Source organism: Physeter macrocephalus, chromosome 4 (genome assembly GCF_002837175.3).
Source record: "Physeter macrocephalus isolate SW-GA chromosome 4, ASM283717v5, whole genome shotgun sequence".
NCBI lineage: Eukaryota > Metazoa > Chordata > Mammalia > Artiodactyla > Physeteridae > Physeter > Physeter macrocephalus.
In genome coordinates this window covers 5022532-5040056 of record NC_041217.1, presented here as the reverse complement: position 1 = coordinate 5040056, position 17525 = coordinate 5022532, and the positions used below count along the sequence as shown (strand labels likewise).

General features: G+C 36.3%; 1 protein-coding gene across 1 annotated transcript in view; it reads right to left on the bottom strand.

Annotated features, from left to right (window-relative positions):
* ASPM (assembly factor for spindle microtubules) overlaps positions 1–17525 on the bottom strand; it is a 72582-nt gene that overhangs the window by 26242 nt on the left and 28815 nt on the right. Inside the window, exons 9-17 of the mRNA XM_024130691.2 lie at positions 17281–17411; positions 16594–16769; positions 14417–14562; positions 14242–14327; positions 13592–13810; positions 12161–12368; positions 11914–12056; positions 11666–11794; positions 6411–6605 (exon numbers count right to left, since the gene is read on the bottom strand). Of these exons, the coding sequence (XP_023986459.1) occupies positions 6411–6605; positions 11666–11794; positions 11914–12056; positions 12161–12368; positions 13592–13810; positions 14242–14327; positions 14417–14562; positions 16594–16769; positions 17281–17411 (1433 nt within the window). The remainder of the gene's footprint in view (positions 1–6410; positions 6606–11665; positions 11795–11913; positions 12057–12160; positions 12369–13591; positions 13811–14241; positions 14328–14416; positions 14563–16593; positions 16770–17280; positions 17412–17525) is intronic.

The following is a 17525-nucleotide window of genomic DNA, read 5'->3' as shown; positions in this document are numbered from 1 at the left end:
TTTCCCTCTTAGACCAGGAATAATACAAGGATGTATCCTCTCACCAAGCCTATTCAGCATCTACTAGAGGTCCTGCCTAAGGCAATAAGAAAAGGACATAAAAGTTATGCAGACAGAGAAGAAATAAACCCTTTTTTTGTTCATAGATGACATGATCATTTATGTAGAAAATTCAAAGAAATGACAAAAAAAACCCTCCTGGAATAAGCCATTATAGCATATTTGTAGAATATGGAAACATTAACATTAGAAGCAAAAGAAAGAGAAATACTTAAAAATATATCTAACAAAATATGCAGAAGATCTGTCAGAGCTACAAAACTCTGATCAGAGATATCACAGAATATCTAAATAAATAGAGATATATCATATTCATAGATAGGAAGGCTGAATTTTGTTAAGATGTCAGTTCTTCCCACCTGGATCTATCAATTCCATGTAGTCTCAATCAAAATCTCATCCAGTTACTTTGTGGACACTGGCAGACTGCTTCTAAAGTATATAAGGTAACGCAAAATACCCAGAATAGCAAATACAATAGTGAAGAAAAACAAAGTTGGAGGACTAACCTCATCCAACTTCAAAAGTTATTATAAAGCCACAGTAATTGAGACAGTGTGATACTGGCAAAATAACAGAAAAATAGGTCACTGGAACAGAATAAGGAGCCCAGAAATAGACCCATGCAACATAGTCAACTGATGTTTGATAAACAAACAACACAACTGAATGGATAAAAGATAGTTTTGTCAACAAGTGGTACTGGAAGAAGCAGACATCCATATGAAAGAAAAAGTGAGTCAAGCACTAACTCTTAACCTTTCACAAAAATTAACTCAAATGGATCATAGATCTGAATGTAAAATGCAAAACTGTAGAACTTCTGAGAGATAACAATAGAATATCTAAGTAACTTTGGGTTTGGCAATGGCTTTTTAGATATAATGCCAAAAGTATAATCCATGAAAGAAAAAAATTGATGTCAGAGTTTATTAAAATCAAAAAATAAATCTGCCCTGTGAAAGACTCTGTTAACAGAACAAAAAGATAAGCCATAAACTAGGAGGAAATATCTATAAAATATAAGTCTGATAAAGGGTTTGTATCCAGTTATACAAAGAACCCTTAAAACTCAACAATAAAGAATTCCAAAATGGACAATAAGAATTTTAAAATGGGGAAAATATCTGAATGCTTCACCAAAGAAGACATACAGATTGTAAATAAGCATATGAAAAGAGGCTTAACATCAAATGCACTAGGGAATTGCAAACTGAAACAGCAATGTGATGCCTATACACATCTATTTTAATGGTAAAGTCTAAACCAGTGACAACACCAAATGCTGGCCAGGAAGTGGAGCACCAGGGACTCTCACTCTTCGCTGGTGGGAACGCAAAACAGTGCAGCCACTTTGGAAGACAGTTTGGCACTTTCTCACAAACCTAAACGTAGTTTTGTCATATGATCAAGCAATCCCATTCCTAGGTACCTACCCAAAGAAGTTGAAAACCAAGTCCACAGAAAAACCTGCACACAGGTGTTTACAGCACCTTTATTCATAATGGCCCCCAATTAGAAGCAACCAATATGTCCTTCAATAGGTGAAAGGATAAAAAAAACTGCGGTACATCAATATGATAGAATGCTATTCAGCAATAAAAAGAAACAAGCTATCAAGGCAGGAAAAGTCATAAAAGAAACTTAAATGCATATTGTGAAGTGAGAGAACCTATCTGAAAAGGCTACATATTGATGAATTCAAATTATAGGACATCCTGGAAAAAGCAAAAGTATAGAGACAGTAAAAAGATCAATGGTTGCTCAGGATTTTGCAGAGGGATAAGAGATGAATACGTAAAGCAGAGAGGATTTTTAGGGCAGGATTGTTGTCAAACACATAACTATACCACATAAACAGTGAAACCTATGGAAACTAAGGACTCTAGTTAATTATAATGTATCATCGTTTGTTCATAAATTACAAAAAGCCTACTATAAAAAAAGAAAGCAAAGCAACAGAAATGAAAAATATCTGCATTAATAGGATATTATTCTCACGTACTCTTTAAAATATTTTATTATGATTGAAAGCAAAAATTATAACATTGCCTGATGTGATTTTATTTGTATGTAGGTTTAATAAATAAGACCGCTAAAACATAAAAGTGGGGGGAGCAAAGGGACGTAGATAGTGGTAAGTTTTCTACATTCCATTTAAAGGGATAAAATATTGATTCTAAGTAGATTAAAAGTTTTGTATACTGAAATGCCTATAGCAACCAAAAAAAAGGCAAAAAACCAACCAAACAAACAAACAAAACCCAAATAACCAAACCCCTGTACAAGGGGATAAAATAATAACTAAAAAGAAAAAAAGATAAACTAAAATGTAACACTAAAATTTATTCAAATAATTGAAAAGACAGGAAAGGGGAAAGAGAAGAATGAAAGAAAGTGAACATTCAGAAAACTAAATAATAAAATGACAGACCCAAATCCAAACATATTGATAAATATCTGAAATATAAATGGTATAAATCATCAATTAAAAGACAGAGACTTTCAAAACATAAAAACTATATGCTGTCAAGACTTTAAGCCATATATAATGATGTAAGCAACTAATAAGTAAAAGAAAGGAAAAAAAATATACCCTGCGAATGATAAATCAAGTGAAAGCTGGAGTGGTTACAGTAAGAGCATGCAAAGTTGACTTCAGAGCAAAGAAAATTTTGAAGGATAAAAAAGGAACATTACACAATGATAAAAAATGATTAAAAAAATTCAACTCACCAATGATAAAAAATGATAATGATAAAAAACAAAACTCAACTCACCAAGAGGACATAAAAATTCCAAATGTGTATGCACCTAACAAAACATCTTCAAAATACATGTAGATAAAACCGAAGGGAGAAAGATATATCCACAATTATAGTTAGAGACTTAAATACTGCTCTCTTGGTATAAGAGTAAATAAACAGAACACCAGTTAGGATATAAAAGAACTGTTAAATATCATCACCCAAGTAGATCTAATTGACATTTATAGAACACTCCACCCAACAACAGAATACACATTCTTTTTAAGTACACAGAACATTCACCAAGATCAAAGACCAGCAAACTCTGTCTGTAAAAGGCCTATTGATTAAGAGAAAATAGTTGCAAATCACTGACAAACAACTTGTACCCAGAATATAGAAAAAGTCTCAAAACTCAATAAGATAAGCTCTCAATTATAAAAATGGGCAAAAGATTTCAAGAGACACTTCATAAAGAAGATAATCGAAAGGCAATTAAGCATTTGAAGACATATACATAGCCATTAGGAAAATAGAAACTAAAACCAAGACACCGCTACACATCTATCAGAACGACTGAAAAACATAGAAATCGATGTTGCTAAGGATATGGAGCAATTAGCATCCTTACACTTTGGGGGTGGGCAGCAAAGTGGGTTAAGCCACTCTAGATACAGTTTGGTGATATCTTATGAAGCTAAACATACACTTACCAAATGACCCAGCAATCTCATTCCTAGCTGTTTACCCTAATGGAATGAAATCACCTAAAACTGGAAACAATGCAAATACCCCTCAACAGATTAATGTATAATCAAATTGTGGTACATCCATACAATGGAATACTATTCAGCAATGAAGGAGAATAAGCCACTGATACATGCAGCAACTTGGATGAGACTCAAAGGCATCCTGCAGAGAGAAAAAAAAAACAGTCTCAAAACTTACCTACTGTATGGCTCCATTATGCGACATTCTCAAAAAGGCAAAACTATGGGAATAGAGAGCAGAGCTTGGGTGCCTGGGGCTGGGTGAGGAGGGAGAAAGGACCGCAAAGAAATAGAATGCAACAGTTCTTCTGGGAGATGGAACTGTTTTCTGTATCCTGATTGAGGTGATGATTTCACAACTGTGTTTAAACACATGTGTATGTGTGTTTAAATCTGTGGAACCACACACCAAAAAAAAAAAAAAAAGCACGTTTTACTGAGGGTTAATTTTAAAATTAAAATTTTAATTTTAATCAACGTAAAGTTAAAATTTATTAAATATAAATTTTAAAAAAATTAAAATATACCTAGGAACAAATGAAGATATTTAAGACCTCTTGCATCAGATCATAAAAAACCATTTTAGGAGACTTTTAAAGTAGGCCTAAATAAATAGGAAATAAATACCATGTTTAGTAGCTAAAGATATCAATTCTAACTAAACTGACCTAATTCAATTAAATCTCAATCAAATTCCAATATTTTTTAAACTTCAGATTCAAAACATGTGTGAAAATGCAGAGGACTTTAGAATAGCCAAAAACTTCTTAAAGAAAACAAAGAAAGTTTTATCTACCAGACATCCAGATTTCTTGTAAAGCTAGAGTACACGGCTCACTGGTAGACAAAAAGAACAATGAAATAGAAAAAAACTCTAGAAACAGAACCACACATATAAGAATATTTGATGTATGCTAAAGATAGCACAGCAATGAGGCAAGTGTGGTCATTTCAGTAAATTGTAACTGAAACAATGGCTCTCCATATATACAAAAAGAAAAATGGTCCCTAACACAAATCATATGCAAAAATTAATTTCAAGAGAGAGCTAAATGTGAAAGACAACACATTAAAGGATTCAGAATATAATACAGGAGAATATCTTCAAGGCCTTAGGTTGAAAAAACACTCCTTAAATGGTTCAAAAAAAAAAAAACAACCCACTAACCATAAAAGAAAATTAAGGACTTTCACTGAAAAGACATAAAACTATAAACCACGGTCTGGGAGAAGACATTCACAACGCACATATCCAACAAAGGTCTGATAACCAGAATAGATAAAGATCTCTTACAAATCCACAAGAAAGCAAACAATCAAAATAAAAAACGGAAAAAAAAGATCCTTGAAGAAACACTTCACATGAAAGAAAACTTTCAATATGAAAAGGTGTTCAATGACATTCATTATCAAGGGAATGCAAATTAAATCCATTCTAAGATACCACCTCGCAACGACCAGAATGGTGACCAGGATGGCTAAAATTAAAGAGATAACTTCCAAGTATTATAAACAGCTGGTGGTGCTATAACCACCTTAGAAAAGTCCTTGGCAGTATGTACTAAAACTGAAATATATATACCCTAAGACAAACAGTTGTACTCGTAGGTATATGCCGAACAGAGTGAATATATTTCACACCAAAAGGCATGTTCATAAAAGCTTTAGTCATAACAGCTCAAAACCAGAAAGCCAGATGTCCACCAACAACAGAACAAATACATTGCAGGATATTATAAAATGAAAGTTAAATCACAGTTATGCTCAGCAACACTGACGAATCTCCACAAATTTCATGTTCCATAAAAGAATCCACACTGTCTGAACCCCTCTATGTAAAATTCAAAAAACAGGCAAGACAATATTAGAGCATTTCAGAAAGATGTATAGGAAAAAGGCATGATTAGCATACATTAGAATAATGGTTACCTTTGGCAGGGCTGGGGGAATAACTGATTGAGAAATGCCTTCTGAGAGGCTAGCAATATTCTATTTCTTGACCTAGGTTGTGGTTACGTAAGTATTCACTTAGTGAAAAACCATTAGGCTCTACATTTGTGTTTTGTGCAATTTTCTATGTGTAATATTCCACATTAAAAAAAAGGTTCAAAGAAAGAGAATTTATTAAATCAGAATCTCTCACTTTCAGTAGTAGTAGCCAGAAACAAATCTCCAAATTTATAAAATAGATAAAATTCAATGGCATTTACATAGGGTAAATTTAAATAGTACACCTCTCTGATGTTATTAAAATATAATGTAATATCAAAGACTAACATTTGGATGTAAGGAATATGTCCATTAAGTAAAGTAGATACGTTAAATTTTTTTTTTTTACTCAGTAGAAAAATTACATAGGCATTCTATAAACTGATGATAAGTAGTATTTCCAGCACTTGCCAACTAAGTGGGCTGGAGAGGAAGATGTGCATACACTGTTATCCCCAAAGAAAAGTTTCCAGGACTTATAGTAAAGATGAAAAAGAGAGTGTGGCTGGGTTTATGGATATACAAGGTAGAAGGGTACAGTGTGCCAGCATGACCCACAGTGGAAGATTGCAAACCTCTAATGTAAAACAAAGAAGACAGCACGGGGTACAGAATTAGACTGTTCGCTCCTTCAGAGCAAAGGAGGTGTTTCGATTTGTTTGACCCTTATGCTGAACACAGCCAAGAGTTTTACATGTAGTAGGGAGGTATCAAATATTTGTTAAGGTTAAGTACTAGATAAAATATAGAAGCCTAAAATATAATCATTTAAAACTTTATAATATTTTACTTTCTTAAAAATGTCATTAAACCTTTTTAAATTAAAAAATTCAGAATACTATACCTGAATAACAGATGCTGATTTATTTTGAACTTTTTCTAGATTTTCCTTTTTTAACATTAATAATTTTCTCTTCGCTAAGAGTCTTCGCCAATATTTCTGAATGACCAGTGCTGCGTTGACCTCCTTTTTAAATCGTCGTTTAGTTAGAAAATTGATTACAGCTGACTGAATAATTCTTGCAGCTTTGTCTCTCTTCTTAAAAAAAAAAAAAAAAAAGCACTTAATAAGACGCTAAACATTATTTGTAAGAAAATCACTTGCTAAATATTAATCAAATTGATCCTGGAAATAAAATGTCCCCCAGACCTATTGTAAAATATGCTCATCTTTGGAGTAGAGACACTTCTGGGCATGTTGAAATAGCTGATATACTGTTGAACATATTGAATAGACTTGCAGATATATTTATATGATAAAACAAAGATTCCTAGGAAATATCATCCTAAGATAATGATCACAGACATGTTTGATTTATCACAGATCATTGGTAATCAATATAAAGTCAATTTAAATGTGGTATGTGTCTCAGATTATGGTGCAGTGAATTCATGTTTGATTTTTGAGAAAGGGATGGATTGTCGGAGAAAAAAGAGACTCTAAAACAAAATGCTTTACAGTGTAAGGTGGTACGGTTTTGCTACAATTTGAAGAAAGGAATTCACAAAAAAGGAAAGGCAAAATACCCTCCTTTACCCCCAGAATACATTGTGGCTTTAAGCCATAGAGGCTGAAGAGAACAGAGTACTGGGCTGTGATAAGTGATGCCAGGACTGCCCTGCAGCGTCGGTGGCCAGAGAGGAGCTGGCTGCCCCGGGAGCACTAGAGGCCAGTGCCCTGCACATCTCTACTTCTTACTTCTAATCATGAATTAGTATGAATAATAAAAGATTAAATACCAAGTGTCAGGCACCATTCTAAACACTGCAGGAATGATTCATCCAACCTCACAACAACCGTTAAGAACAGATGAACAGGCACTACTCTCCTGGCCATGAGGAAACTGGGGCTGAGCGGTCAGGTAGACGGTCAGTCCACCAGGAGGATGGCCAGGATTGGACATAGGTAGTCTGGCTTCAGAGTTCGTGCTCTTAATCATTTTGCTATACTCTTCAAGGCTAGATCTGTCACTTCAGTTCACCTGAATTAGAAACTGGAACATAAATTATTCATCTAGTGAAAAGGAACAACTTAAAGATCGTCTGATAACCCTTTGCGTTGCTGTCTGGGACAGCGCACTATGCAAGAGTGGGCTCTACACAGAGATTAGCAGTTTGGCTCTACACAGAGATTAGCAGTTTCCTAGGGAAGGGATCAAACTGCTATTCTGACAGAGGAAAAAGGGAACTAATGGACTGAAAACATACTAAGGAATGGTGGGGGCCATATATTGGATCACACCCTTGAGTGAGGAAAGACTAGAAAGTTCTAAAATTAGGCTGAGGAATTATGTCCAACAAGTGGATTAAGCCATCTAACATCATTGTCAGTGCCCTGTGAAGCCTGTGGCCTTTAAGGCTATAAAGATCCAAGTTAAAAGCACACCCCCCTTTACCAACGCCCACAATTTCAAAACATATCACAAAGCTACAATAATCAAACAGTGTGGAACCAGCATAAAGACAGATACATAGAACAATGTAATAGAATAGACTGCCCAGAAATAAACCCCCATGTAACTGGGTAATTGATCTTTAACAAGGGTGCCAAGACCACTCAATGGGAAAGGGACAGTCTCTTCAGTGAATGGTGTTGTGAAAACTGGTGTTTGGATACCAACATATCAAAGAGTGAAGTTGGACCCTTATCTCACACACTATACATTTATTAACTCAAACTGGATGAAAGTCCTAAACATTCAACCCAAAGGTATAAAACTCTTAGTAGAAAACATAGGGTAAAGTTTCATAACATTGGATTTAGCAATGATTTATGAGACATGACACTAAAAGCACAGGCACAAAAGCAAAAATTAGACAAAATGGGATTACATCAAACAAAACATTTTGTTCATCAAAGGACACAATCAACAGAGTGAAAAGGAAACCTACATACTGAAAAAAAAATTTGCAAACCATATGTCTAATAAGGAACTTGTATCTTGAGTATATAAAGAACTGTTACAACTCAACAATAAAAAATCAAATAACCCAGTTAAAATATGGGCAAACGAAGATATTTCACCACAGATGACAAACAAATGGCCAACAAGCATATGAAAAGATGCTCAACAACACTAATCATCAGAGAAATGTGTATCAAAATCACAATGAGATATCTCTAAACTACTACAAACAAACAAACAGAAGACAACTACTGCTGGCAGGGATCATGGAGTAGCTGGAATCTTTGTTCACTATCGGTGGGATTGTAAAATGCAACCCACAGTGACTACTATTGGAAAACAGTATAGTGCTTCTTCAAAAAAATCAAAAATAGAATTACCATATGATCCAGCAATACCACTTTTAGGTAGATCTCCCAAAGAACTGAAAACAGGGTTGAAAAGAGGGATGTGTACACTCCTGTTCATAGCAGCATTATTCACAATAGCACAGAGGTGGAAGTAACCCAAATGCCCATTGAATGGATAAACAAAATGTGGTATATACACACAGTGGAATACTATGCAGCCTTTAAAATGAAGGAAATTCCGCTGCAGGCTGCCACATGGGTGAACCTTGAGGGCATATGCTAAGTGAAAGAAGCCAGTCACACAAGGACGAATATACTGTATGTTTCCACTTATATTAGGTATCTAAAGTAGTCAAAATAGAAAGTAGAAAGGTAGTTACCAGAGATAAGTGGGGGAGGAAATGGGGAATTGTTAATGAGTACAAAGTTGCAGTTCTCCAAATTGAAAAATTTCTGGAGATCTGTTTCACAGCAATGCAAATATACTTAACACTACAAATGGTAGTGTTCGATAAAGTTAAAAACCATGAATAACCTAAAAAACAGTTAAGATGGTATATTTTATGATATGTGTTCTTTACCACAAATTAAAAGAAAAATATTTCAGGGGAATAAAAAGCACCCAACTTATTAGCTTAATAAAGAACACGATACAGTTCAAAAGTAGCTTTTGAGTCAAAAGCTATAAGGACCAGGGGCATTTTTGGATGCAATAAGTTGATGTAGAATGAAACTGAGTTCAGCTTGTAGATCATCTCAATCTCAAGCAATCTAATGTGGAACAATTGTATGTGACATTAGAAAAGCTACAGAAGGAAAGTAGATAAGTTCAAAGAGCCAAATATATTACAAAAACTAGCAGCTATTTGAAAACTTACATAAACCAATGGCAAAAGTTCCCATACCCGCAGTCCCTGACCACGTGTCATCATTTTTAATTCTACCATATGGCTGAGCCAACCTGTTACCAGTTTATTTTTATTTTGCTTTGTATACGTAAAGGATTTACTTTCCTTTGGAACTGGTGCCTATTCACTCAGGAAGAACTAAGAGGTAGAATGTGTCGGGGACCCTTGGACAAGCCTGCTTCATTCGTCAGGGAATTTGGGCTGTTTAGCCAATGCTTCTCCATCACAACAAGAGCTTGAACCATTCTATTCTCAATAAATAGTTTATCTAAATTACAATAATGACTAAAGGAAAATATAGAACCTGGGAAATAGCTACCTCAAGGTAATGTTTATGTGCTTACTAGCTTGTGATATTTCTACAGGAATATGAAGGGAACCTGCTGCTTAATGTTCCTAATAGCAAATGAAGAGGTATACTTGGATCTTAGTGTAATTGTGTAAGAAAAGGAGTATTGTCACCTGGAGAAAGGAGAGAAGCAGTTGTTTTCCAAAAAAACGGGAAATTTCCAATACTTGGACAAAGGAAATAAATCAAGAAAAGCGATCTGGTGAGGAAAAAGCTAAGAAATTTCTGCAATTGATATGTGATTAATACAAGACTACCTTGAGCAGAAAACTAAGATTTCATTACCAAAAAAAAAAAAAAAAATCAAATTGATACCTGTTTCTTGAAATCTTAAATGTCTCATTTATTGCCATATAAAAAGAATTAATGAACTAATCTGAGGACTGGCCAGGAGGGTGTGCTCCCTGAAAACTTTCCTAAAGCAATTCTCTGAGGAGCCTCCAGAAGTGCAAGTTCTCCTCCAAGGATATGTGGGCAAGGAGGCAGACCCTGGGAAGATGAGGGGCGAAACAAGGCACAGAGAATACGTGGCAGCAGAGAAGACCCCTTGCAAGTGTAAGCCACTGCCTACCTCCCAAAAGTTACTACCAAGACTTAGTGGGGCCAGAGCAGATTATTTCAATTAGTGTTATTTCCAGGTCTGGTATGGTGTGAGAGAAAACAAGGTATGTTTATGATTCGCCAAAATTTAGCTACTTTACAGCTACTAAGAACTTTATCGTAAATGCATTGTAATTCAAAACCGAGGAGCAATGCTGGGTGAAATGTATTTCTGAAACATATCTGATAAGATTTCTTAAGCATGGCTGCTTCTTTGATTTCTCCAAATAAATACAGCATTATTAGTGGAAAGAGTACTGAGACAAAAGGATTAAAAGAGTTTGTTCAGTTTGATCAAGGAGACCATTTCTCAGATTGTTCAAAGTGACATTTTTCTCAGAACTCAAGAAAACACTTATTTTATGTTAATGCAAAATTCATACTATTGGGGTTGCAAAGGCAAAACAGTAAATAACATCCTTCTCCCTGTGCTTAGGTCCTAGACATTTTGAGAAATAAAACGATGGAAACCAAAATGCCGCTTTTAAACTAACAAAAGATAACCTAGAAGACAGTTTCACGGCAGACAAAATGAGCTGGCTAACTGAACTGCAGAATCAGGCAGGTGACACCCAGGCCCGAATGGCACTGGCTGAGGTCAAGCCTTCCAGAGCACAGCCTGAAAAAGTAAAGGAAAACTCCTGTTTCCTGGAGGCAAGTCAGAGTCCAGGAGGAAGGAGGGAGGAGCTGAGTCAGGCCTCCCCAGTTAACTTTTCACAAATTTACAACGACGTGGTTCAGGTACTCCATGTGCCCTGGAGCAGATTAAGTGAAACGATGGCAGAGGCTGGAAGAAATTTTGAATGAAGGAAACAGAGGAGTTAGGGGAAAATATTCATCCGCAACTCGAAACACACACAATTAGGAAAATTACCTCAGTAATTTCCTACCTCGGTAAAACGTTAAGAACAGTATCAAGAATCAATCAGCTGACATCTTATAAACTACAATTTAGGTTATAGTGTTTTTGCATTTTTGAGAAGTACCTGATGGCGTTTTAGATCTTTTTTTAGCTTATATTTTCTCCAAGTTGTTTGTATAAGTCGGGCGGCTCTCGTTTCTTTACGAAGATCCAAAAGCCTTGCACAAAGAAATGACAAATAGGTAATAACCACCTAAGAGATAACATAAAAGATGAAAACAGAAGTTTCCATGAGACAGAGAATATAAAACTTCCTATCATCTGAGACTCTGATTATTAAGAGGTCTTGTTGGTTAAGAACCTTTTACTTACCTTCTCGTCGGGAATTGTATTTGACATATCTGAGTGATGGATCATAGCAGGTACTCCACCGAGGTCTCTAGCTGCAGACCTGACCAACTGAAAATTTTTCTTCTCGTTTTCGAGGAGTTCTTTGTACAGTTCCAAAGTATTTTCTGCAATGCAAGTAAAGGAGAGAGATCAGATTAGACTGCTCTTGACAGAAAGCAGACAGGCCAATGAAAAAACTGGAAAAGTTAATCAACCAAAAGGGACTAACCCTGATCAAGTGCTTTAAGAGACAAATCCAGGGAACTTTCATCAGATTCAGATGATGAGTTTAACACCACAGAACCAGTTTGCGTACACTCTACGGTTTGGGTGGTACGCTGACATATGGCAGCAAGAGGCACATAGCAAGGATGGTAGTGGTGGATCAGGTAACATAACACCCGGCCATCTGAGAAAGACACTGTAAAATTCTCCACCTGATTGGAAATATCAGAAAAAGAATGAACTGTATTTAGATAGGAATATAGATTCTAATGGTTTTATAGTCCATATTTCCTTTGAATAGCTGACTATCACGTTAATTTCTAGTAGCGCCTAGTATAATACCATCTTCATGGCCAAATCCTCACCTATAAAATATCAGTTATATTGTTGTTCTGGGTTGGAGAGTGTTCATCAAAAATTCATGTCCTTCCCAGAATCTCCAGATGTGACCTTACTTGGATACAGGGTCACTGCAGGTTTAACTAGTTAAGGTGAGATCACCCTGGAGTAAGATGAGTTCTTAATCAGATGTGACTGGTGTCTTTATAAGAAAAGGAGAGACGCAGAGACAGACACACAGGGAAAATGCCGCGTGAAGACAGGCAGTGATTGGAGTGATGTGTCTACACAGCAAGGAAGGCCAAGGGTTGCCAGCAGGACCGGAAGTTAAGAGAAAGGCATGGGACACATTATCCCCTAGAGCCTCAGCACTAGGGTCTTCAGGGCTCTCTAGTACTTAATTAAAACATAGACGATTACCCATATATTTGATGGTTTTTCTGTTTTATATTCCTTACCAGATATTTTATTCATGTGTGTCAGGACCATTTATTTTCATGTATTTATACTTAAACGTACACTTCATACAGAAATACAGAATTGATCTAACAAATGATTATAAAAGACACAGCTTAGGGGCTTCCCTGGTGGCGCAGTGGTTGCGCGTCCGCCTGCCGATGCAGGGGAACCGGGTTCGCGCCCCGGTCTGGGAGGATCCCACATGCCGCGGAGCGGCTGGGCCCGTGAGCCATGGCCGCTGAGCCTGCGCGTCCAAAAAAAAAAAAAAGAGACAGCTTAGACTCCTCTCCTCCTCTCTAATGTCCCTCTGTGCATGGGGGTGGGGGGTGTTATTTGCATTCACTCTTGTAATGAGGGTGTGATCCTTTGGCCCACAGTTCTATGGAAGCATCTCCTATTAAGACTCCCAAGTAGGGCATTTTTTTTTCTTGGTGATACATAAAATAATCGTGCATTATACAATTGGTGACAGATTAGATGACACTAGGTATGTGACAGTACCCTTACTCATTAGAGGAAAAGTTTGCTTATACATATCAACTAAATTATTTAAGAAATTAAAGAAAATATTTCACATGCTAAGTTGGACTTTAACCAAAATTTATTTAAAGAAACTGGGCTAAAACAAAGAACTTACTTTTTTATTATAGAAGTCACAGACAGCATTTACCCAATCCATCAGGAGCTTTACGCTTTCACTATATTGTTCAAAGTGACCACTATGCCTTTTGTCTTTCTTACTGATAACAGCATCAGAATGGCATGACAGTGCAGACATTGTTTTCTTCATACTCTGTGTGTGCTTTAAAAAGTCAATTTCTTCCTTTAGCTGATCTAAATTAAGGGAAATATCCACCTGAAATACGAAAAGAGGATACATATCTTTATATTTTTCATATATTATTTTTGACCCACAGAAGCTAAAGTCTTCTATTATCATGATTTTTTTTTTTTAAGGCCAACACAGTCTACGTGGAAGTGATGGGATGTGTAAGCGGTTAAGTGCATGGGATCTGCGGCCACACAGGCCTGGGTTCTAATCTCCTCTCCGCTTCTATTCAATGCTGAACCCTAACTCCAGTCTCCTCCCCTATGAAGTAATGACAATAGCTACCTGATAGGGGCATTGTGAAGATTAGACTGGAATATACTTAAAGCAGTTACCACAGTTCCTGGGACAGAAGAAAGTCTAGTTAGTAATAACTACTACTGTTAGTCTTTATTTGATGCGAAATGCTTTTATAAATCAATATTGAAAATTGATAAGAAGTACAAAATGTACAATACCTGAAAAGCCAATACTATCTTCCAAAGCAAAGCCAGAGTTTTTTCTCTGTGCCTATCCACAATATCCTTAGAGAGGATTGTATTTCCTGCAAAACGGAAAGATGGTCCGTTAGCACAATATATGTACACATCAATTTTTAGTGAGAAGAAAAGTTTCATAGTACTCAATTTTTACCATGCTCATCATTCAACTGAATTCCTCGTGATTTAAGAATTTCAAGAACAATGTCAACATTGTGCATCTTTTGAAGACGACTTATTGCAGGAATCCTGAGTTTCTTTGAGAGATTCCAGTTTCGTGTGAGAAGTTCCATGGTTCGCCTAACAATAAAGGAATTTTCAGATGAAATTGTTAGACAAAGACACACACGAAAAATGAACTTCATTTAAATAATCACCCACATCAATCTTCCTGATTTAAAGGGTTTTAGGTTAGAAAGACCCCAAAATACTATCTCAAAACTCTGTTGCTCCATAGTTAGCAAATAGAGCTATTTCTCATTTAAGTCGGGGGGTTAAGGTCTGTGAACAGAATCTAAGAATGAAAAAATAAGATGCACACACACAAATGCACACAGGAACAGAAAAACAAGGTTTACAGGGAAAGGAAAGGAAAATGGACATTTGTTGAGGGGCTACTGTATTCTACACATCAAGTAAGTGCTTTCTTTTATTTTAGTCCCCATGGCAAATCCCACAATCAGGCATTATTATCCCATTTTTGGCAGATGAAGAAACCAAAGCCCAGAAAAGCAAAGTAAATTGCCTGTGATCATACAGCTAGTAATGACAGGACTAAGATCAGAACTAAAACCCAGTTTTACAGTTTCCAAAGCCGTGCTCTTATACCTATACCAGAGAAGATAAAAACGTTTGAGTGCCTACCTTAAGAAGTCATTTATACCACAGTTTAAATTCAAACTCTTAGTATCAGCTAGTGTTTTACACTAGACAAAGATCCCTGTTTCCACAGAAAAATCAAGCCCCAACTGATTACCATATATAGTTAAAATTTGGCAGAATTGTTTACAGAACCATATTTCTAAAGGTCAGGAAGCAATGTACGATCATTGTAGGCCAACCACTCAGTCAACGTCTGAAGCGTTTCTGCAACACTAGACTGACTGTCACCTGCAGCATCAGTGGATTAACCACTCCCAAGTATCCTCAGATGACCTTGAAGACCTGTGGTCATTTTGCTGACACTGAAGAAAACAGAAACTTGGTATGCAAGATGGAGTCTCTTAACTAGCAAGAGCTCCTGACCAATGACAAAGCATCAACACCCAACACTGGGAAATCCTCAGTAACTCCTATAAAGGCACAAAAATGTCCTTCACGGTCAAAAATAGCACTGAACATAAAGCCAATCACTGCTCCTCCTGGACAGTGGAAAAAGTCTAAAATCGTGAATTCCTATTGGCCAGAAAACAGATGTGGTGGCTTGGATTTATGAAATGAAAAATTAAATATAAAAATAATATGGAAAACATTATCAGCAAATGCTCTGGCCTATATGGAAATTCCTCAAGTGAGAGGAAGCTACAGTAAAGTTCAAAAGACTGTTACCTTGCCATGAGAATATATGATCAGAAAAGAAAAGAAAGTTCATGGAGATTTAATTTAGAGGGCAACAAGGGACACGCATGCTGTTTTTGAACTGGGGATTCACAGAGATACGGGGATCCCTTCCTCACAAATGCCAAACGTAATATAAATTAGAGAGTTTCCTAGAAACAAGACGGATGTCTTCAATCCACACGTCCTAAAGAAGCCAACCAAGGCACAGCGTAAAGGCCACTCCTTCCCGAGCAGGCACTGGTAACTGTTGTCACGCCAAAGCCAACGGTGAGCATTCCAGTTTGCTGCTGAGGAAACAGCGTGTGATCTGAAGCCAGACATCCCGAGCTGATGTCCACCACCACTGTATAAAACCCGGGCGAGCCACTTTACGTCTCCATCTCACGTTTCCCCACGTGTAAAACAAGGTTAACGCGACTAAAACTGGTCTCAAATGATGGACTCAGGAACCCGCTGCAGACGTAAAGCATTATTTAAATGTTTGATAGTTTAATTAGTTCCATGCTTTCCCCAACTCCTATTCTGGGGTATCAGTGGTTTCTACTCAGACACCGTCACACGCCAGCAGGGAGAAAAAAATGTGGATAGGAGACAAGGTTTCTGGGCCTAAAATTGACACCATTTTCCCAAACTTATCCCCACTTTTTTAAACCCTAGATTTATCCCATTACATAAAGGAGCAAGAAAGATTGTGTATGTATAGAAAAAAGTGTTTTCCAGAAAATTTTAGTCTATTCTAGTGAGCAAAATAATTCCATTTCTTACACTTACACAAGACGCACCCCACATTGCAAGTCTACAGCAAGATTTGTCACAGCAAAATCAAATTCATCGAAAGGTGTCTGAACGTGGTTCACAGGTAATCCCAGGAAGCTCAGGTGACGGGACAGGTCACCTTCACCGCCTAGGAAGTTTCGTGAAAAAGCCAGAAGAATTTCTTTACTAGCCTATGGGAAAACAAGTGGCAGGTATTATATTCTAGAATTATAATTTTATTTACAATAAAAACAAACTCTTCAAATCATTCTGTGCAAGTAGAAATAAAATTAATAGTAGTGTAAAAAGACGGTCAGTTTCATATCCTATAGTAACAATGCGAACCTCATATATTTCCAATTTAAGACCTTTAAAGAAAGTGCTCATAATTCATAGTACACTCTAAAAATTAGCATTAATTTGATAACATACTAAATTAGGAAAGAAATTTTCTCCCAAATTAATTCTTCAGAAGCATAGTTACATTCATTCTCAAATCAAAGTTAAGAACAGGGTGATATGCTGGTGAAATGTCAACCAACAAAGGTTAGGAAGGGGGAGAACTACTGGGTAGGCATTCTTATTCTACTCCAGAGTCCTGTTCTTTGGGAAACTCACTTTTTCTAAGGAGGAAATATACAATAAAAACAGGCAAAAGTCTTGAATGTGAAATATAAAACAAATATAAAATGAAAACTATACCTTGACCTGAGCATCTTTACAGAAGAGGCAAGGATCGTGATCAATAAGTCTGGAGAATTTAGCATAATCAAGGAAGCAAACCAACAGCAATAGCTTTTTCAATGTAAACTTAGACAAAGCTTCTTCATGACCTGAAATAAAATACAAAAAAGCCTAGCAAGTTAATCTGTGCAAGTTTTTTGTTTTTTTTTTTTGGTTCTGAAATATTTTGCTATATTTATTTATTCTGTTGTGCTTTTAGTCTA